Source organism: Poromitra crassiceps (assembly GCF_964638095.1).
Source record: "Poromitra crassiceps genome assembly, chromosome: 21".
In the NCBI taxonomy this organism is placed as follows: domain Eukaryota; kingdom Metazoa; phylum Chordata; class Actinopteri; order Beryciformes; family Melamphaidae; genus Poromitra; species Poromitra crassiceps.
The window spans coordinates 9,360,661-9,384,660 of record NC_139638.1 but is presented as its reverse complement, the minus strand read 5'-3'; the positions used below and the strand labels follow the sequence as shown (position 1 = coordinate 9,384,660).

Here is a 24,000-nt window from a genome sequence, read left to right as displayed (position 1 = left end):
GGAGACCTCTTGACATGGCAACCTGAAGCCTCAATGCCTCCACTTCACCTAGCTGAGAGGGTCAGGGAGGCTGGGCGGGGGGGCGGGGGGGGATGGAGGAGAGACGTGGAAGAGAAGGAGAGTGAGAAAGAGAGAGAATATGAGAAGAGTGAGATGATGAGGAGAGGAATAGAGAGCCCCAGGGATGACGTATTTTTGTAGTCAGAACGCGGAAGTCCCGGACTTCCTGGTTCTTCACTGTTTCTGTCTATGGGATTTTTGATTGGGTTTTTAGCGCGATGCTTCAAATAATGTCTCTGGGCAACGCAAGCTTAATCAAACGCGAACCAGAGTTCAGCCGGATAATCTTCACACATGAGGACGACTGTTGTTGATGTGTGCGCTGCTGTGCACTGATTACCCCGGGCTGAACCAGGTGAGGGAAAGAGAATTTCCGTGTTCGTCCTTTGAAGTGATGACGTTATTGACGTATAATATCCCCGTCGACTCAACAGTGTAGTCTCATTTAGCCGTTTGCTAGCTAGCCTCGCTTTTAACGACACCTAAAAGCTTAAAAACTCATAAAAGTGGTCCTCATGTGTGAAGATTATCCCGCTGAACACTGGTTCGCGTTTGATTAAGCTTGCGTTGCCCAGAGACCTTATTAGAAGCATCGCGCCAAAAACCCATTCAAAAACCCCTTAGGCGAAAACAGTGAAGAACCAGGAAGTGTTAGCGTCGATGATTTCCGGACTCGTTCCTGGGGCTCTCTATGGAGAGAGGAGAGTAGCAGACATGATGAGAGGGATGAAAGAAAGAAGATAGTATGGACCAGGAGAGACATAGGGTGCGTTCGTAAAGAGCCACTCCGAGCGGTCCAGAGCGCACACTGGACCGCTCGTAAATTGGGAGCGTGGTTGTAATGTACCGTACCTCCGCGCTCTCATTTTGAGAGCGTCACAGCCAATTACTTTTTGATTGCGATTGTGTTGACACTTCCTGTGGCAGCACAGAACTTTGGTTCTGTTATCGGCCTGGAATCATCTGCCACTCCGACGGCTTCCAGTGAGTCAGACCAGGTAACACAGCTTCCAGTGAGTCAGACCAGGTAACACAGCTTCCAGTGAGTCAGACCAGGTAACACAGCTTCCAGTGAGTCAGACCAGGTAACACAGCTTCCAGTGAGTCAGACCAGGTAACACAGCTTCCAGTGAGTCAGACCAGGTAACACAGCTTCCAGTGAGTCAGACCAGGTAACACAGCCGGCGTTTTAAAACAGGAAGTCGTAACACAACCGGGTCAAGTGGGTGGGGGTTACACAAGGTGACATCAGCGTGATAAGAACTTACCTAAAATGACAGAAACCATCGTTGGGAAAAAGTTATTTCACGTGTACTTCGATTTTTTTTTTTTTTTTTTTTTTTATGTTTTTTTCCCGATTTTTTATCCCATTTTTATCCCCCGTTTAGTGCTCATTTGAATTACTCAATCCTGGTTGCTACTCCATCCTCTGCCGATCTGGGGAGAGCCGAGACTGATTCCATGCATCCTCCGAGACATGGGCAGTCAAGTCAGCCGCTTCTTTTCACCTGACAGGGGAAGCTTCACCGGTAGGACATAGCACGTGGGAGGTTCACGCTATTCCAACCAGTTCCCCTCCCTCTGAACAGGCGCCCTTAACGATCAGAGGAGGAACCATATAAGCAACCAGGATGTTGCATGTTTTTGTGAAGGGGGTTCCTATATGAAGGAGACCCCCGGGAGGCACGGGGAGAACATGCAAACTCCACACAGAAAGGCCATTTTGCCGACCCCCACCCGGGTGGTGGGCACTCGAGGACATGCGGACGGGCACGCATTCCTTCAGTGTTCACATCGGCCCAGGTGGGAATCGAACCCACGACCTTCGAGCTGTGAGGCGATAGTGCTTACCACTGCACCACCGTACCTCCCCGATTTTTTTTTTTTTAAGTTTGGCTCATGATCCGTCTGCTAACATGGAGGGGGCGGGATTTATGACCTATTCACCTTATGTAGCCCCGCCCACTTGACCCAGTTGTGTCATGACTTCCTGTTCAGAACACCGTCTGTTTTACCTGCTCACTATAGTACTGTACTGTCACACAGGAAGTGTCAACACAACAGGAAGTAACTGGCTGACCCCTGTGTTGGAACATGAGGTGGATACCAGAGCACGATCGAGATGGTTTGTCTTCACTTTCTGGGAGCTGACATGGTTTCCATATTTATATACAGTCAATGGGCTGGAGGAGGCATGGGGGTGCGGCTGTAGCTCAGGAGGTAGAGCGGGTTGTCCCGCTTATCAGAAGGACGGTGGTTCGATCCCCGCCTCCTCCAGTCTGCATGTCGAAGTGTCCTTGGGCGAGATACTGAACCCCAAATTGCTCCTGATGCTTATTGTGCCAGCACCCTGCGTGATGGTGTGTGAATGTGTGTGAATGCCACTATCTCCAGACACACAGTTGGTTCATTTTCATAACTTCTCCTCACACGTTTTACATGCATCACATTTGCACTTCTCTCTGCAAGTTCTGCAGAACAGATGCGCGGGCTGGGAGGACTTTCTAAACGGCTAAACGGTTCATGATTTACAGAAAAGCACTGTTTCCAATGTAATCTAAGTCATATTTCTGGATAATTTCTGCAGTAATGCTCCATTTTCCGCAAAGAGGAAATGTCTGGAAAATTCAATGTTCTCTTCTCTGCTAATAGAAGATGCATGAAAGAGCCTGGCAGCCACTTAGCTTGAGAGTGCATCGTGTTACAAGCGCCAGCTTAGCTCGAGTTTGTCCTTCAAGAAGGAATTGTCTTCAGCAGCTGCACTACTTATGGAGGACAGGGACATCAGGGGAGCCTCTTGGGTCCCTCCGTGGCTACTTCAGGGCTTCACTTAGGCGACGTCTCACTAAACTCACAACGTTCTCTTCTTCTCTCCCTCCACCTGTCTCCAGTTTGAAAGTGCTCCCGCTCAGACTTTCCAGCCTGCTTTTTCCGGCACAGACAGCCGTCCATTGTCAAGTTTCCCTCTGAGAAAAGACCAAACCACTCAAACTGTACTTAAACTTCACCACCATCCTGTGACACTACGGCCCCTGTGTGTGTGTGTGTGTGTGTGTGTGTGTGTGTGTGTGTGTGTGTGTGTGTGTGTGTGTGTGTGTGTGTGTGTGTGTGTGTGTGTGTGTGTGTGTGTGTGTGTGTGAGGGACAGTCTGGGTTGACCTGTGTGTTTTTTTGCTTTCTTGCAGGTCACTTTCTTGGCAACAATACGGTCATTGATGTCCTGCGTGGTCAGGGGTACGAGGTGGAGCACACTCCTGCTGGCCAGCCCATCAACAGGTAGATATGCTGATCACAATTTATTGATTTAGTTTTGCCAATCAACAGTCATTTCTGTTAAGTCTTCTATTGTTCCTTGACTTAACTGCCCAAAAAATCCTTGAAATTCCGCAAACTGCTTCAATAAAATTGCTTATTTTTGATAAGGCTGCCACAAAATAAACAGTTTTCGTCACGGTAACGGAAAGCTGCAATTTTCACTAGTTCTTCGGATGTGGGGAGCTGTGTCTTGAAGTGATAAACAAGTTCAACCAAAGCCATGTCACTCTTAAAGCCAAGTTAAACCAAAGCCATGGCACTCTTAAAGCCAAGTCAAACCAAAGCCATGGCACTCTTAAAGCCAAGTTAAAACAAAGCCATGGCACTCTTAAAGCCAAGTTAAACCAAAGCCATGGCACTCTTAGAGCCGAGTTAAACCAAAACCATGTCACTCTTAAAGCCAAGTTAAACCAAAGCCATGGCACTCTTAAAGCCAAGTCAAACCAAAGCCATGGCACTCTTAAAGCCAAGTTAAAACAAAGCCATGGCACTCTTAAAGCCAAGTTAAACCAAAACCATGGCACTCTTAGAGCCGAGTTAAACCAAAACCATGGCACTCTTAAAGCCAAGTTAAACCAAAGCCATGGCACTCTTAAAGTCAAGTTAAACCAAAACCATGGCACTCTTAAAGCCAAGTTAAACCAAAACCATGGCACTCTTAATGTCAAGTTAAACCAAAGCCATGCCACTCTTAAAGTCAAGTTAAACCAAAGCCATGGCACTCTTAAAGCCAAGTTAAACCAAAGCCATGGCACTCTTAGAGCCAGTAGTTCAGAGCAGTGCTGTGGAATCTAATGTGGGGGGAACGGTCGTAGCACTCAAAAGAGAAGGGAGAGAAAGATGGAGGCAGAAAAGACAAATCAGAATCATGAATCACATGACACAAATCTGACTGTCCTAATCACATGACACAAATCTGACTGTCCTAATCACATGACACAAATCTGACTGTGTCCTAATCACATGACACAAATCTGACTGTCCTAATCACATGACACAAATCTGACTGTCCTAATCACATGACACAAATCTGACTGTCCTAATCACATGACACAAATCTGACTGTCCTAATCACATGACACAAATCTGACTGTCCTAATCACATGACACAAATCTGACTGTCCTAATCACATGACACAAATCTGACTGTCCTAATCACATGACACAAATCTGACTTTGTCCTAATCACATGACACAAATCTGACTTTGTCCTAATCACATGACACAAATCTGACTTTGTCCTAATCACATGACACAAATCTGACTTTGTCCTAAAGCCTCGCCTGATGGGCAAATGAATACTAATGCCGTAACAAGGTGAAGACATATTCATGTTCAGGGAGTGATTCTTCAAAGAATAACCGAGAGAGAGGGGGAAGAAGACGGAGGAGAGAGCGAGAGATGAGCGATGGAGACAACGAGGCCGAGAGGATTCTATTTCGCCACAAAGTTGTTACACATTATGATTTCTTCTGAAAACACCCGTCTGTAAAATCGGTAGGCACCATATTTGATCACTTAAATGGGTGTAAGGTTGCATGAACGGACACATTTCACAGTGCAAACCGCTGCCTCGCGGCCCTGACACCGATCTATAGATCTTTTTTCACCGGCTGCGTTTCAAATGGGAAATCATTTTCCAAGTAAGTGCAACTCCATAGCTGGTCTAATTTCATCCTGCAGAACCCAAAACAGATGTGGAGGTTCTGCCGCAGCCCGGCTCGTGAGAAATGTGTTGCCTGCAAATAATCAAACGCCACAGTCGGTAATTATCCTTTCAGTGGTTCTCCTGTTGAGCGCTCACTCTGTCTCCATGTCTCCCTAAAGGTGAATATTGTGTCATCAGCTGGTTATCCAATTAGTTTGATTCATTTACCTGCACTGTTGATATTGGCAATATTACGGCAGAGTTATCTTCTTGTTTCTTTCCTGAGACAGAACTACTAATCGGCTAATCGAGGGGCTCGTTTTGATGTGGATATTAACGTAAGTTAAGTTAAGTGAAGTTAGTAATCGGGTAATCACATAAGGGGCTTGTTTTGATGTGGATATTAAGTTAAGTGAAGTTAGTAATTGGGTAATCACATAAGGGGCTTGTTTTGATGTGGATATTAAGTTTAGTTAAGTTAAGTTAGTAATCGGGTAATCACATAAGGGGGCTTGTTTTGATGTGGATATTAAGTTTAGTTAAGTTAAGTTAAGTGAAGTTAGTAATCAGGTAATCACATAAGGGGCTCGTTTTGATGTGGATATTAAGTTAAGTTAAGTTAGTAATCGGGTAATCACATAAGGGGGCTTGTTTTGATGTGGATATTAAGTTTAGTTAAGTTAAGTTAAGTGAAGTTAGTAATCAGGTAATCACATAAGGGGCTCGTTCTGATGTGGATATTAAGTTAAGTTAAGTGAAGTGAAGTTAGTAATCGGGTAATCACATAAGGGGCTCGTTTTGATGTGGATATTAAGTTAAGTTAAGTTAGTAATCGGCTAATCACATAAGGGGCTCGTTTTGATGTGGATATTAAGTTAAGTTAAGTTAGTAATCGGCTAATCACATAAGGGGCTCGTTTTGATGTGGATATTAAGTTAAGTTAATTTAGTAATCGGCTAATCACATAAGGGGCTCGTTCTGATGTTGATATTGGTGATCACAGAAGGACAAATAAATAAGCAGATCCAGAACGCTGTTGTTTTTCTCCCAGGGGCAGAATCTTTGGTTACAAATATACCAAATATTTTAAATATAATACAGTGGTTCTCAAATGTTTTCACGTCAAGGACCCCTAAACTGACCCAAATTAGACCACGGACCCCCATTTGAGATGATTTTGTCCCAGGGCCTGATATGATTTATGCTTTTAGATGATTTAGTGTATTGCAGAAAGTGTATGAAACCCATGACCAAAATATTCATGCCTTCTGTCATTGACTCATTGTGTTACTTATAGATGGAATTATAGTGAAAATGAAGTATTCCCCTTTTTGCTGGGGACCCCCTGGAACCCCCACAAGGACCCCTGGAGGTCCCCGGACCCCACTTTGAGGACCACTGATATATACAGAAAAAAAGAGAAACAGTTACCTAATGCTATTACATTTTGTAAGTGTAAATGTATGTTGGAACAAAAGATCATCTAAAATGCAGCAGATCTTTTGGGTTGTAGACTGGCCCTGGTATTGCTTTGTATCGGATCCAAGCCAGTTTTTGCGGTATCGCCCACCCCTAGATTGTAGACCTACCTCCAGTGTTCGTCTTGCTTTCAACTGTGTGTATATGTCATGTGCAACATTCTGAATGGGTGTTGTACACTTTGACTTGGCAGCATCACAGTGTAAAACCAGAGTCCACCCAAACGCTTTATAAAAGGCAAACACAAACAAATGTTCTATTAAAATCCCCTTTGGTGCTTTTATATGAGCAATAATGTAGGAACAGTTAGATCTTACATTTCTGCATGGGTGTCGCAGTGTTTCCCCTACCATTCTACAGGCCTGGCGGGCGCGCCAGGCCAACGGCGCCCCCGCCAGGCCAGAAAAAGAATTGAAAAAAAGAAAAAGAAAAAAATCTGCTCTCCCCAAAATTTCAATAAACCTTTATGGCATATTATTACAACAACAATACGGGTGTTGACAGTAATAGAAGATGCCAAATCATTCAAAACAATAAGCATTTTGCTTTTAGGAGCATTGTGCCAGCGTGCAGCGCTGTTCCAAAATGTGTCAACGTGTGTCGTTGCCTGGGAGACGCACATCCCATAATACAACTGTTCGCATCGCATCCCATAATAGTGTGATGATACTCGGGATGCCATTGCGAACATAGATGTGAACAGGTTAGCTAAAACTTCAGCATATTCCACTGTGTCCCATCATGGGTTCCTCAACCGCGTGGAGTAAACCGCTTAATTGAAAATGGACCTAAATGTGTGTGTGTGTGTGTGTGTGTGTGTGTGTGTGTGTGTGTGTGTGTGTGTGTGTGTGTGTGTGTGTGTGTGTGCGTGGGTGCGTGCGTGCGTGCGTGCGTGCGTGCGTGTGCGCGTGTGCGTGCGTGTGTGCGCGCGCGGATCGAATATTCCTCATAGGCTTAATTGATATATAGCAGGCCTCACTGTGCTCGTCGACATGAGTCCACTGAAGCAACAAGACCACCTTGGTTTTGACCACACACCAAAACATATGTGACAATATGTTTCTGCTGGAACAGTTTTGTGGGGATGGTACGTCTGGATGTTGTTGTTGATGATGTCTCTTAGTCAGTCTGCTGTTTTCCTCCATGTAGCTTGTACCATAGATGCATCAGTTAGGACAGGGGTGGGCAACTATTTTTCATGGGGGGCCACATGAGAAACCCAGATTGTTGCCGGGGGCCGAACAAATATTGTCATGCCGTAACCCATGGATGGGCAACTTTGATGATAGAGAGGGCCACAAAAAAATGTCCTCGCTACCAGATTTTGCTGAGGGCTGAACGGCGCCAGCGCGAAGAATTTGGGGCATTTGAAGCCAGGTTTAGAGGAATAACTCATTTTAAATGAACAATTGTGATGCCATTATTCAGTCTTAACCACCAATATTTGATCCTTTTTTCACTCCTATGTCACCACCTGCTCTCCCTGCAGGGCTTGAAATTAACTTTTTTCACCACCTGCCAATATGGCTGCTAGATTTTAAAGTTACCAGCCAATTAGAATTTCCACTAGCCGAAATGTTTTTCTTGAAATAAACCAGAATATGAGTGGGTGAATTTAAGCATAAGTATCAGTAAGTGGCCCGGGATTCTCAAAGCCTGTGTTGAGGGTCACACAAGAACAAAAATGCACTCTTGAAGCTAAATAAATCCAAAACCAACAAGTTAATTATTTAAATTTCTACTTCAATGTAGAACAGTCATTTCTTACACATGAGATTACTTTTAGCCTTTTAGTCATAAATATTATTGAAAGATATTCCATATTCCAGACTGAAATGCTATAACAGAGTATTGGCCAGAATGACATGAACATTTGGACACTTATTCAGTGGGTATCTTGCATGTTGCGTTCAGGAGCACTGTAAAAAAAAAAAAAAAAAATTTTTTTTTTTTTTTTTTTGCAATTCCATCGCGGGCCACACAGGGGGCGCCCGCGGGCCGCATACGGCCCGCGGGCCGTATGTTGCCCATGTATGAGTTAGGACCTTTTACACATCGGGAGTGGGTTTTTTTCGTACGATTAATTCGCACGTCAATAATATTTTCCGAATCAGTCAATGCAACCGTGCTGCGTACCAACGGCGACGTTTCGCTGAGCGTTTATTTTTTCGGACCAAGGTCGATTTTTCTGAAATTCGCCTCCGACATGTACACGTCTGTTGCTGTGATTGACAGGTGGGTCAATATTCGCATCGCAGTTTCGTGCTGTATATTCGCAGCGCTCTCGGTGTGTTAACAGCCTTACGTCTGATGTTTCCCTCCATGTGTAGATTAGATTGTGCCATAGATACATCCGTATATTTCCCATAAGCCACCAGTGACGTGTTGCAGTGCGGCCGAGATAAGGCAGAACTCGTACCTCCAGCTGTGAAGCGTGTAGTGCAGTCTAGCATGGCACGCTGCGTGGGTGGCTATCGCTCTGTCATCTGTGTGTGTGTGTGTGTGGGTGTGTGTGTGTGTGTGTGTGTGTGCGTGTGTGTGTGTGTGTGTATATGTGTGTGTGTGTGTGTGTGTGTGTGTGTGTGTGTGTGTGTGTGTGTGTATATGTGTGTGTGTGTGTGCTTGTGTGCGCACACGCGTGCGATTGGTTCCTGATTGTTAGCGGCCTCGTTAGAGACGGCCAGTAGCTCGTCAAGAAGCGAATGTGTTTTTCATCGAAAAGATGGATTTTGGTTTCGCTCTCATTCTCCTCATTCCTGGACATTATCTTGTTTTCCAGAAAGTCCTGGAGATGTTTTCCATTAGATTGCGTTATTGGTTATTGGTTATTGGAACATCCGTGACCATCCCATTCTTATATAACGTCAATTCCCTCTGTTCTTCTTTTGTTCCTCTCTCCTCCACGTCTGGTTTCATCCTCCCCCTGTCCTCCTCACACATTTCTTTCTATTCTATTCTACTCTGTTATTTTCTATTCTATTCTATTCTACTCCACTGAATCTGCAAATAGAGAGGCAAAGTGACCGCCTACTTCCTGCTTCAGCACTGTACCAGAGATTTTCATCCGCCATTTATTTTCCCATACACATTTCGTAAAATGCGTATGAAAATAGGTTTTACTCGTTCAAACCAAACGGTTCAGATATATTTAGAAACAGGAGAGATCGCATAACATTTCACTGGGACCAACACGTTAAAAAAATGCGGGTTTAAAGGAAATATCTTTTCGATGTTTTTTGTTTTGGTCCGAGTGAAATGTTCTATGGTCTCCCGATTATAGCGTTAGCTGAACCGTTTGGTTTTATAAGCATTTTACGAAATGTCTATGGGAAAATAAATGGCGGATGAAAATCTCTGGTACAGTGCTGAAGCAGGAAGTGACGTTCCACTTTACCTCTCTATGCCATAACATGCATTTGAGCTAACACTAAAAGACAATTTATCATTTTGATTTTATACATACTTTTTGCAATATACCTCGGCCAATGTAGAGTTCTATTCTATTCTATTCTATGTAATCTTCAGGTATGACCAAAGCTCTTTTCCTCTTCTCCATCCTCCAGACGATCGTCGTCCAGACCCGCCTCCCCGCAGGCGGAGGGTCTCCCCTGGGGCGAGGACCGGGGCCGCGACGAGCCTCCGCCCCTGGAGCCGTTCCTCCACGAGCTGCCCCACCACGAGGAGGAGCAGGGGCGCCCCCTGGAGGAGGAGCCGCTGCCCCACATGCTGCTGCCGGCGGACAGCCTGGCGCTGCTGGAGAAGGCCGAGAGGCGGATGATGAAGAAGAAGAGGAGGAACAAGCAGAAGAAACAGCGGCACCGGCATTTCAACGACCTGTGGGTCCGCATCGAGGAGAGGTAAGAGGGGGACAGATGGTGACCACCAGTGTTGGGCAAGTTAACTGCAAATGTGTAATTAGTTACAGTTACTAGTTATCTGTCTCAAAAAGTAATTTAATTACTTTACAAATAACTGCATAATAAAAGTATTTAGTTACTCAGGAAAGTAACAGTTGCGTTACTTTTAAAAGTCTCCTTCGATTGCCTTATTAATGCACAGATTATTGTAGTGTTGCTGTGGCACAAAGTTTATCATGGTACCTGCATGAGATACTTGAACATTTGCTTATTGGGGAGGCTTATCCACCTCATTTCTAGCTGCCATGATGCCTGATGGGTGCTTCTTCCGTTTCCGGTGTAATAGACTGTTTTACAGTCTATGGTTTTAACTTGACCAAAAAAAACGTCTATGAGGATTTTACAGCAGAGCCATTCTGCTCTACAGCCGTGTCGTTCGGGTGCTGGGATAACGTAATGCATTGTGGGTAGTCGGCTACTGTGGCTAATGCTAACGGCTAGCGTAATAGTTACTTTACATGGCAGTAAAACGCCACTGAATGACCAAATTGATTTCACTTTGAACCATTTCGAGTAACACTGTTTCCATACGGACCCTCAGCGTTGGTTAGTTGTTTATAACGTGACTATATTTATAACTTTTATAACGTACTCCAGTTTCCGGTTTATAATTCGGGTCTGCAGCCAAAGAGTATTACAAAGGAAATGGCAAGATGCAACAATAAAGGTCCTTACACATCAAGAGCGATGCGAATATACGGCACGAAATTGCGATGCGAGTTTTGACCCACCTGTCAATCACAGCCACAGATGTGTACACGTCGGAAGCGAACTTCTGAAAAATCGACCATGGTTCGAAAAAATAAACACCGCAATAACGCTTGGCGAAACTTCGCCGTTGGTATGCACGGTTGCATTGACTGATATAGGTTCGGAAAATATTATTGCCGTGCGAATTAATTGCACGAAAAAAACGTGCTCGGTGTGTAAGGACCTTAAGTCACGTTAAACCGGACCTTGTACCCACAATTATTTTTTTACAGTGGGGCATTCAAAAATAAGGTGGATAGACTATACGGCTCAACAAGTACCAAGTACCAACTCTTTGGCACTGTACAGACTCAAACTGACACTGCCTGGTGTTGTGCTGCAGGCTAAGACAGCTAGCGTATCACATCGCCCTACTCGTCTGCAACACACAGGCTGTAGGCCCAGCTGGCTGCACACAGCAACACACAGGCTGTAGGACCCAGCTGGCTGCACACAGCAACACACAGGCTGTAGGGCCCAGCTGGCTGCACACAGCAACACACAGGCTGTAGGGCCCAGCTGGCTGCAGCCTGCACACAGCAACACACAGGCTGTAGGACCCAGCTGGCTGCAGCCTGCAACACAACAGGCTGTAGGACCCAGCTGGCTGCAGCCTGCAACACACAGCAACACACAGGCTGTAGGACCCAGCTGGCTGCAGCCTGCACACAGCAACACACAGGCTGTAGGACCCAGCTGGCTGCAGCCTGCAACACAACAGGCTGTAGGACCCAGCTGGCTGCAGCCTGCAACACACAGCAACACAACAGGCTGTAGGGCCCAGCTGGCTGCAGCCTGCAACACACAGCAACACACAGGCTGTAGGACCCAGCTGGCTGCAGCCTGCACACAGCAACACAACAGGCTGTAGGGCCCAGCTGGCTGCAGCCTGCAACACACAGCAACACACAGGCTGTAGGACCCAGCTGGCTGCACACAGCAACACACACAGGCTGTAGGACCCAGCTGGCTGCAGCCTGCAACACACAGGCTGTAGGGCCCAGCTGGCTGCAGCCTGCACACAGCAACACACAGGCTGTAGGACCCAGCTGGCTGCAGCCTGCAACACACAGCAACACACAGGCTGTAGGACCCAGCTGGCTGCAGCCTGCAACACACAGGCTGTAGGGCCCAGCTGGCTGCAGCCTGCACACAGCAACACACAGGCTGTAGGACCCAGCTGGCTGCACACAGCAACACACACAGGCTGTAGGACCCAGCTGGCTGCAGCCTGCACACAGCAACACACAGGCTGTAGGACCCAGCTGGCTGCAGCCTGCACACAGCAACACACAGGCTGTAGGACCCAGCTGGCTGCAGCCTGCAACACACAGGCTGTAGGGCCCAGCTGGCTGCAGCCTGCACACAGCAACACACAGGCTGTAGGACCCAGCTGGCTGCAGCCTGCAACACACAGGCTGTAGGACCCAGCTGGCTGCAGCCTGCAACACACAGGCTGTAGGACCCAGCTGGCTGCAGCCTGCAACACACAGGCTGTAGGGCCCAGCTGGCTGCAGCCTGCAACACACAGGCTGTAGGGCCCAGCTGGCTGCAGCCTGCAACACACAGGCTGTAGGACCCAGCTGGATGCAGCCTGCAACACACAGCAACACACAGGCTGTAGGACCCAGCTGGCTGCAGCCTGCAACACACAGCAACACAACAGGCTGTAGGACCCAGCTGGCTGCAGCCTGCACACAGCAACACACAGGCTGTAGGACCCAGCTGGCTGCAGCCTGCTGCTACGAGTCTTGGATGTGAGAACAGCAGCTGGGAAATCCTATGAGCATCCGGTTTGGGTTTGGGCCTCCCAGTAGCTCCGGGCAGGGACTAACCGGCCGGCAAAGCAAGCTCACCTTTCAGGCACCTGCTCTCAAGGTGATGTGGTCTGCTGTGCTGAAACCTGCTGTGCTGAAACTGCTCTCTTTTAGTGGGGCAGTTAAGCATAACAATTGTGCATTCTGTGATAAAAGCGTATCATTTGGTACACCTACAGCCAAAGGCATTCCAAAAAAGTATTAGATATGAGGCGCGGGGTGGGGGTTGTGGATGTTTTTTGCAGCCACAGACTGGCAGCCTATGGAAAGTTTAACTGACACAGACTGGCAGCCTATGGAAAGTTTAACTGACACAGGCTGGCAGCCTATGGAAAGTTTAACTGACACAGACTGGCAGCCTATGGAAAGTTTAACTGACACAGACTGGCAGCCTATGGAAAGTTTAACTGACACAGACTGGCAGCCTATGGAAAGTTTAACTGACACAGACTGGCAGCCTATGGAAAGTTTAACTGACACAGGCTGGCAGCCTATGGAAAGTTTAACTGACACAGACTGGCAGCCTATGGAAAGTTTAACTGACACAGACTGGCAGCCTATGGAAAGTTTAACTGACACAGGCTGGCAGCCTATGGAAAGTTTAACTGACACAGACTGGCAGCCTATGGAAAGTTTAACTGACACAGACTGGCAGCCTATGGAAAGTGTAACTGACACAGACTGGCAGCCTATGGAAAGTGTAACTGACACAGACTGGCAGCCTATGGAAAGTTTAACTGACACAGACTGGCAGCCTATGGAAAGTGTAACTGACACAGACTGGCAGCCTATGGAAAGTGTAACTGACACAGACTGGCAGCCTATGGAAAGTGTAACTGACACAGACTGGCAGCCTATGGAAAGTTTAACTGACACAGGCTGGCAGCCTATGGAAAGTGTAACTGACACAGACTGGCAGCCTATGGAAAGTTTAACTGACACAGGCTGGCAGCCTATGGAAAGTGTAACTGACACAGACTGGCAGCCTATGGAAAGTGTAACTGACACAGACTGGCAGCCTATGGAAAGTTTAACTGACACAGGCTGGCAGCCTATGGAAAGTGTAACTGACACAGACTGGCAGCCTATGGAAAGTGTAACTGCTATAAATGTGTGTAGACTAGTCTGATCTGGATGATCTTCATGTCAATACCTGATGAAGCCTCCTGCGTGTTTCTGGTCTAATAAAACACGGGAGGAGGAACATTATAGAGACACTGCATGAAATAGGCCACGCCCATCACGGGGGAAAAGCTCCGTTCATTTCCACACACCAGCGTCATTTTCCTTGAATTAAACATAGCTAAAAGCTGTTGTGTGGTGGGGCTGCGCAGACAACAAATGTAAAAAAATCGCAAGTTAACGTTTTTTTGTACTCCTGAGAAAAACAAGGAAGCCATTGAGAATTGGCGAGAAGAAAAATGTGGATCTAGCTGTCAAGGAAGTAAGTTTTGGAGTGTTCATCTTCCGTATATACGATCTTTTTGTGCAACACGCAACCATGCACGTGACATAGGAGAACGTCAGGATTGGAGGGGGTGGTTCTGTTTTCCCCCGTCTTGGGCGTGGCTTCTGAATGATGACGCGTTACGCAGTGTCTCTATACCTTTTTTACATCAGAAGTCCCACTAGTACACGTGTGTTTGTTACCCAGGAAAGCAGCAGGGGGCAGCAGCAGCAGCAGCATCACTTTTAAACTTTTAGATCGCACTCTGTCTCAACCGGCGTTTCTCCACCGCTGCTGCAGGCTTTCTCTTCTCACGGCTGTCCTAGGTGCAGTTAGTGTCAGGCCAGCCAAAACAAAATAAAAATGTCACACTAATGTCATTTAAACAAGTAAATAGCCTGACTGATGCACGTTGGAAGAGAAAAAGGTGTTTCAACAAACGAAGCAGCAAACATTGTATCAAAATACTCGTTTTTATGTTAAGATGACGTAATAGTGAAGCTGTAAAGCATTACTCAAAATGTGAGGGATTTAACGAGGGATTTATTTTTATTTTTCAGGCTTCGCAGTAAAAGTGACGAGGTCAGCAGTATTGTTGCTCTCACCTAAACACATTTCTTCAATCTCTCTCTATTTTAATATTCTGAGTAGGACGGTTTTATGGCTCCAGAATGCATGGGCAAATCCATATAGAGTACATCTTCTGAAAAGCGCATGATGACCAGTGAGGGAATTTTGTTTTTACTCCCAAAGATCATTTGGACACAATAATTTGAGAGAGTGCAGAGAGTAAATACCACCCCCCACCCCACCCCACCCCGGCAATACAAATGTGATAATAATATGTGTGCTTCTGTATTGCTGAAGCTGAAAAATAATATTTTCAGACTTTTTGGTGATGTGAGGTTTACATTCCCCTATAGTACAAAAAACAAACAACACAGATCTATAGTTTGCATCTATTGTTCTATTTCTCACTATTTCTTTCCATTTCTCTTTCACTTAGCTGAAAAAATGTCTTTAGGATCAACTACCGGTAGTGTCCTCTAAAGAGAGAGTGGTGTCAGAGGAGGACCAAAATGCGAGACTCATTAGCCAATGAACAGCCGGGAATGGGTCTCGCGCTACTTTTGCATGCTAAAATAAAGCTGATAATGTACAATTTGATTCAAGGGATGAAAAACCCTTTCAGAGTACAACACAAACTGTCTATTTTGCTGCAACTCGACAGTGCTGCTTAATCCAGGACCTTACCTCCTGGAACTCTTGAGAGTAAAAAAACTGGTCCATTGGAGTGAATGGAGATGTCGCGACTCTTCTATATATACGGCTCTGGGATCAACTTATCACACACACACATACACACACACACACACACACACACACACACAAGCAGGGTTAAAAAGGGTTAAATGTTTGAGAAATCTAACCATGCAGCGTGTTTCCACAGGAACAGACAGGGTTTGTGAGCATGTTTGTATACATTATGTCTGCAAATGTGTTTTCTTTTCTTTTCCTCCCAAAAGGAAAGGAGCTGTGTGTGTACATATGCTCCAAAGCATGTGTGTGTGTGTGTGTGTGTGTACATATGCTCCAAAGTGTGTGTGTGTGTGTGTGTGTGTGTGTGTGTGTGTGTGTGTGTGTGTGTGTGTGTGTGTGTGTGTGTGTGTGTGTGTGTGTGTGTGTGTGTGTGTGTGTGTGTGTGTGTGTACATAATGCTCCAAAGCGTGCGTGGTGCACGTCTTCGCTTGTATATTTTAATGTCTGACAAGCTATGACTTTAATATTAATATTCAACATGTTCAAGGAGTTGACTGTAGGGTGAGGTCTCCTCCCAGGCCTACTTCTTTCAACAGCAAAGTGACAGACAGAGAGGGGAGAGAGAGCGTGGGAGAAAACACAGATCCAAAGAGAGAAGTGAGGGTGTGTGTGTGTGTGTGTGTGTGTGTGTGTGTGTGTGTGTGTGTGTGTGTGTGTGTGTGTGTGTGTGTATGAGAGAGAGAGAGACTACACTGCTGTAATTCTCTGCTGTCTTTGATGCATGGCCACACAACACACACGACGCGTCACACCTGATTTCCTCCTGCCTTCCCAGGCCCTCACTGGCAGCTTTGTGTAGTACAGCTCTACCCAAATAAACCTGCTGGCAGCTTTGTGTAGTACAGCTCTACCCAAATAAACCTGCTTCAAAAAAAGACTTCTCAAACGGCCTTCTTATTGACAGAAATAAAGCTAAAAGGACGCCTCAAATATCTGTTCTCCACGTTATCTGAAATAATGGTCAGCTTTAACATCCATCTATGAACTAAAGCCAAGAGCTGCAGGCATTGTAGCTCGCCAGCGCCAATCAAAGTAAAGTCAATATGAACTGCGAGCTTATGCCAGTGATGAAAACACTTCACTTTGAGGTTGATGTGGACATCGTGATGTGAAATGTTTGGACACTGAATGAAAGGTGCAGATGTGTTTGTCTCTTTCATCACAGTTATGAGATCATTATCTGACCCATTCAGTTGAGTTTTTCTCCACAAAGCACTTGTTCTACAGGGAAAGGCTTTGGCACTTTTGTATACTGAAGAACAGCTTCTGAACTATTACTGTTCTTAATTTAATGGGAAGCTATTCACGAGTTTCCTGATGAGACCGTGGGCGCTTCCATGACACCCTCCCACCCTGTTTCCAGCTGTCGGTTGCCTGTTTCCGCCCAGGACCGTTCATAAGCGAAAGAGACTGAAAATAATCATAATAATTGTTGTGACTTTGTACCTACCTATGTCTTATAATGGAGCCCCCCCAGCACAATAATTTCGCACGTGCATAATTGTACAACGGAGATATCTTGAATCTTGAAAGAGAGAGACCGCTAAAGCTCCGTTCAATGACCAAATAATAAGAGTTCCGGTTTGGACGTTTAGCCTTCAAAACAAAAGCGGCCGCTATGCAACCACATACTATTTTTTTTAGCAATTTCGGCTAAAATAAGCCCGTACAGTACGAGTGAATTGACATTCACCTCGTTTTTGTAAAATATCGCCGCTATGCAACCACACAACGCTACTATTTTTTGCCATTTCGGATCAAATAAGCCAAACGTTCCCACTCTTTGACAGCGGCGCACACGTCCTTGCTAGTGAAAAAAATGTAAACAGGAAGTCGACAACCGGCAACCGCTGAGAATCATGGGAAACGTAAGTCCACGAATAAGGTGAATAGTGTCAAACTTGTGATAAGATCATTGGTATCTATAGTGTTCCTGTTGCATACTTGAATGGATGGTTCTTGTATCGGGATCTTGGATCGGAGACAGCAAAGGTTTTCTTTTCACAAAAGGAAAGAATATATATTTTGTGTGGCTGTTAAAACATGGCTGGCTACACCTCGCCTTGACCGACGCTTTGCTCTCCAAACCCTTTAGACCCTGTCTGTGTCCATAGCACATTTCATACACAACACAGATCAAAACAAAAGACCATGGAGAGAGAGAGAGAGAGAGAGTTACAAGCTAAAATATAAGATCCAAACGGTCACAGTGCAAAATTATTCGCATATTTTTACTTTGTGAATGAATTCATAATATATGCATATTTTCTCAATAATTATATCTTCTTGTCTAAACGCACTTTTCCCAATACATGAATGAATGAATGAATGAATGAATGAATGAATGTTTATTTCGAACATTAACATAAAAGACAATATAAAAAATAATAAGTATAATAATAATACACAATACATTAAAAACATTTGAAAACAAAAAAAGGAAAAAACAATAATGTACAATATTAATCATAATTGCAATAAAAATAACAGTATTTGTTCGAAAAGGAGTAGGAATGAAGCCTCTGCTTATCTGGTCCTACCCCTATTTAATTCCAAAATAAACTTAAATCAGGTCTCTGTCAACATTCTATTTTATTACTTTTCATATTTTCTTATTTCCCTTTTAACCTGGGCCATAATGTACCCTATTACCATGTGCCCTCACCCCTTCCTACAGACATTATATTCTGTTTGTAGCATCAGATTTGTCGGGTAAAATACATGACAGTATTTAGCGGACTGCTAAGCCCAGGTGGGCTCGTCAAAAAGAGCCTTTCTGTGTGGAGTTTGCATGTTCTCCCTGTGCTCCCCTGGGGTTTCCTCCACATAGGGGTGTGGCTTCCTTCACTGCTCACAACAATATAACTCGCCTGTCTCGCCTACTCGTCTACTGATACACAGTATAGCCTAGTAGTGGATTGCTGGCTTCTAGTCGTGCTGAATATCACATTTAGTGGCTTTAAATCATCACTTTTTAATATCCCACAGTTACTCATTTGAACAATAAATGCTGTCTGTGACAAGTCTCTCTAATATTCAGCCCATTTCTTTTCTCTTTTTCTTCTCCATCTGTCTGTGGACAGATCAATGTCAGTGTTCATAACTGTATGTATTTTTTAAATCTTGGTCAGAGTGGGGAGAAGGAAGGGGATGAGGGGCGAAAGGGAGACTTGGTGATGGAGATTGGATGTGGGACAATATTTAATATTCTCCCTTTGTATTATTTTCCTTTTCTTTACATAGATTTTTTTTTTTTTTTACATTGACCAACTCTGTAAAGGGGAAAAACCCCCAATAAAGAAATAAAATGAAACCAGAAAAAGAGAAATACCAACATGCTACCAATTGTCTTCCAAACTGGAGTTAGCGTTGTAATCCTGGGTGAAGTGGCTCTGCCCGCTGTTGTAGTTAGTGCGTTGGCAGCCGGACCAGACTTCAGGAACGTGTGTGTTTGTTTTGCCTGGCCGGGTCCCAGTCAGAACCACACGGGCGCCGCAGGGCCCGACATCAAACGGAGCAACAGAAATCATTTAATTGCCTTTAATAGTCTTATTGAGAAAAGAGAGACAGAGACCGAAATAGAGAGTATGAAAGTGAACCCGGAGAGAGGGGAGGGGAGGGGAGGGGAGCGAGCAGACAGATGGAGAGTTTGGCTTAGCTGACCAATGAGTTGCACGTATCAGTGAAATCTCTTTTAATTGGCCGATGCGATGTTCGCAGTGGTTTCCTTTGTCGTGGAAGTCTCCTCTGTAGCCCACGGCGTCGTTGTTATTTCCATTGTTTTCCTTCTGTAGTCCCTGCCATCTTTTCTCTGGTCATTGTGGACAATATAGGAACGTACTGTAAGGGAGACTAGGGAGACTTCCGCAGACTATGACTTTGATTTTCCTTTCATATGAACAATGCAGTGGCCTAGCAGGGCAGAGATAGAACACATGCAACACGTTAAAAATGGGAAATCAGTCTGGAAATAAGACGGTCTCTTCCCCTCGTCCCGGGCCGGGCCGGGCGGTCTGCCTTCACTCAAGCGTCTGGGTCAGATGTGTGACTATTGCTATGGTCACTCCCTTCATAAGCAAACGGTTTGCACTCAAAATGCGTTGCGACCAATCACAGAGCTCAAACCTCAAGCAGCAGCGCGTGTGATAACGGAAAACAGTCCCCTCCAGGAAATTGTGATTTGTGCGATCGCAGTAATTAAAGTCCCTGGAAACCAAAATCCACAAAAGCGTTCTAACTATGTTATTTAGGGTCTTATGTTAGTAATTATGTGCCTCCGAAATTATTATACATTACTTTCAACCCAAAGCCTTAAAATCGACACTTTTCTACAAGATTCTACAAGATACTTCCTCATTGAAGACAGCAGTGCGCGAGGTGCCCAAATGCAGAATCTTATGACGTCATAAGCTCTATATAACCTTTGTACACGCGCGCAATCCGCCCTTCTCCTTTTGTCCGTTCTTTGCCCCACAGCGCTCGCTCAGTGTCTGTCTCCCTCCCACTCTGTGTGCTGTGTGTCAGCGCTATCTGCCTGCTCGCTCTCTCTCTCTCTCTCTCAGAGAGAGAGAGAGAGAGAGAGAGAAATTTCCCTGCTGCAGGCGGGACACGCCCACACAGTCCGCAGGAGAAAATACACTCTAAAAACTAATTGATTCTCATGACTTTTGCCATGACTGTCAAACCTAAATTTATATACTTTGCGACGTTCATCATCGTTCAAATTGGTGGCTTATTAACATAGGCTCCTGTGATGTGATGAACTCAAAATGCTAAATAATAAAGAAATATTTCTGGTTTCCAGGGACTTTAATGCAAATTCAACCGCTCTCCGCAATATTTGCAGGAGCTAGCAATTTGTCAAGATCCCCACGATTTCTCTGCAAAAACGCAACTTGCCATTTTTGCCAGTTCCCGCAAATTTACAGAAAGAAAAAAATCGCAAATTGCATTCCTTTAAAAAAAAGTTGCCATTAGTTAGTAGTTAGGGGGGGAGCATTGACATAAATAAGAGGGGGGGGAGTGGTTAAAAGAATCACGACTTTTTTCAATTTTACAGAAAAAAAACATCGCAAATTGTGTTGCAATTTGTTGAGTAAAGCCGCTGCAAAATCAAGCATTTTTGATCGCAACAATCACACACACACACACACACACACACACACACACACACACACACACACACACACACACACACACACACACACACACAACTCCTGGAGAAGCTGAAATGACTGGAAATCGATGTCTGAAAATAACCTCCTCTCTCTCCTTTCTCCTCCCCCCCCTCAGCACTATGGTCCAGTCTCCGCCTCCCCCGCTGGTACGCATCATCAACGGTTACATCACAGTGCAGCCGCCCGACCGAGTCCACAGCCACTACAACTACCACCACACACCTTCGTCATCGACCTCCTCCTCCTCCTCGTCATCTTCCTCGCTGACGTTTCTCTGCACGTTGTTGACACTCCTCCGACAGACGTGGACCGTGCTGCTCTAGGTTCTCGCCCGATGGCAGAGGACTTGTTCCACAAATTAACGAGGTGTCATAATTGGGTCTGATCACGGGATCACGAGATCTAGAAGAGATCTTAGCGGAGAGTAATGGGGCACCCGGAGTTGTTGAAAGACTCTTGCGTGCTCTGCTGCAGCTGGAGCTGGTTTTATGGAATCCTAGGTCACATTGTCCGTTCACAATACAACATGCATTAACATAAAAATGTCTCGTGAGGTTAAGAACATGGAATTTGAGTCTAACCAGAAGTGCCACTCTACAGTCGAACTCCACGGATTGCTGGTGTCATCGGGGTTAAATGGCGTCAATAGAACATGAGGTCCCAATGAACATGGAGTTTTATAATAACGTGCGGCTTTGTTGGAACGCCGAGCACGAGGTTTCATGCGGTTTCGATCAGACGCGCACGCAAAAACCCGGAGCGAGCGTACAGCGTGAGAGACACGTCAAAGGCAAGCGGAGGAGTTTTTATTGGACATTATGGACCCTTACACGCTCTGATGTTGTGACAGACGGTCCATCATTCAACATCCAATGTCTCTGAGAAGGTGCCATCTCACTGAACCGACTGTAGACTGAATAGACTTTAGTTTAGTTCAAACATTAAGAAAGCGTCAAGGAATGTCAAATACCGTCAATACTCACAACTGCATCGTTACTGTATGTCATTTGTGTGTGCGTGTTGGTGTGTGTGCGTGCGTGCGTGTGTGTAGGTGTGTGTGTGTATGTGTGTGTGTGCGTGTGTAGGTGTGTGTGTATGCGTTTATGACAGACTCTATCAGCTCTTAATCCCCTGCCCTCGCAAACAGAGGTTTTCTCTTCCAACCTTAATTTATTCTTCCCTTTTCAGAAGAATTTGTTTAGCGTTGCGTAATACTGTGGGGGGGAAATTGTACATACTGTTTCTACATATTATAGATGTATTTTAGAAATCTAAAAAAAGAAAATTATCAAAAGATTTGTTGTTGTTGTTGTTGTTGTTGTTTATATATATATATAAATAGATATGCAGTATATTTTTTTGAAAAAGAAATCAGGAACTAACCACCATAGCCCGTGTCACGTGTCTCTCTGAGGTGAAATGTTTGGAAGGGAGAGATGATTGTATTGTTTATGTATCAGTGTTATCAGTGGTTTTGCTGTATGTGTTTCCTGAAAGAATTTTTTTTTTTTTTTTCACATAGAGATTATTTGTTTAATTTATTTAACTATAGTTGTAGGTCACATAAATCACTCCCAGTGTTTATTTTGCAGTCACTGTGATGTCCAAATATGTATCTATGGTTTCAAATGTGTTTTCAAGTACATTCAGTTTCAAATACATAATGCTATTCCACACACAGCGTAATTCTTTCAGGTCTTCTGTCATTTGCATTTCACTTATGTGGCATGAGGTGATTGTAATATTTTTTTGCTATAAAGTTGAAAACAATAAAATATTTATCTAGATTAAAATCTGATTTTGATGTACTTTGTGACACATAAAAATCAACGGGAATTCACTTTCTACTCAGGTCTGGGAAATTAATTTGATCATTGTCAGGTCTTGACACATTTTGGACACTGGAAAAGTATGAAGCATTTTTGGTGCTTAGTCAAATATGAATTCATATTTAGTACTTATTAGTAGAAATTAGTACCCACTGTTGTTTCACATCCAAATTAGCGAAGTGATTTAGCCATTGATAAACGCTTGATAGTTTCACCAAATGTGATCCGCAGGCTGAAGGTCCATTACAGCCTCAGGGGGGCGTACTATGTGTGGATGGCACATGGTTGAAGGAGGAGCAGAAGAAGAAGAAGCTGAGTCACCTGAAACACCTGAAAAGGTAACCGCATAAAGGTGGTAGGCGAGTGCTTTTACCTCTACCCAGACACCCGATCCCGTACCCACCTACTGTACCAGACCTCACACACACACACACACACACACACACACACACACACACACGAACACACACACACAGACACACACACACACACACACACGTACACATAGTCAGACACACAAACACACATGTCCTGCCTTGACCCAGTGTTGATGGTGTGTTTATGTGAGGTTCACGTGCTGTGATAAGGCAGCTTTTAGAAGCGGTTTGATGTGTGTATGTGGGCTGCCACAAACAAGGCTGCTGCTCCGCCAGGGAATGTTGATCCTGCAGGAAACAAACAGGAAACCAGAGCTAATTGATTCTTCAGATGTACAGGAAATGAGAGCTAATTGATTTGTTATATCAACAGGAAGGGAAAGCCAGTTGACTTGTTAGTTTGCTGCTTTGATTTAGGAGTGTTTTCGGTGAGTTGGAAGATGTTGTGGATTTTGGTGTAGGCTTGTTGTTCAATTATTTTAAAAAGACAAACTGTAAGAATCATATTACGGTAAGAACATAAAAATAAGACTGCATAGTTGTCTATGTAAATGTAAAGATGCCATCAAAGAGCAGTTGGAAAACGTAATGAGAATGAGTGTCTAATTCTTTCTTTTTTTATTAATATGGTACATCTGGTATCTCCTTGCAAAATTTAGTTTGAGTGCTTACATCACAACGAGGAAAATTCGCCGCAGGAAAAAACAAACACACAAACAAACAAACAAAAATAACACTTAAAAAAACTACTATTGGTAATGGACCTTGCATTGAACATCACAGAATAATGATAGACTGTAGCCTATATGATATCAGTGTAAGAGTACCTGAGGGTGCAGTTTACTTTTATGTCATTGATTAGTTA

The 24,000-nt window shown here is 44.7% G+C and overlaps 1 protein-coding gene across 1 annotated transcript in view; it reads left to right on the top strand.

Moving 5' to 3' along the window:
• LOC310795237 (metalloprotease TIKI1-like) overlaps positions 1 to 21,624 on the top strand; it is a gene marked incomplete at its 5' end in the record, with an annotated part of 57,283 nt that extends 35,659 nt beyond the window's left edge. The window contains 3 exons of the mRNA XM_083657300.1: positions 3,245 to 3,335; positions 10,065 to 10,358; positions 21,045 to 21,624. Of these exons, the coding sequence (XP_083513426.1) occupies positions 3,245 to 3,335; positions 10,065 to 10,358; positions 21,045 to 21,252 (593 nt within the window). The 3' untranslated portion in view covers positions 21,253 to 21,624. The remainder of the gene's footprint in view (positions 1 to 3,244; positions 3,336 to 10,064; positions 10,359 to 21,044) is intronic.
• Positions 21,625 to 24,000: the final 2,376 nt, after the last annotated feature.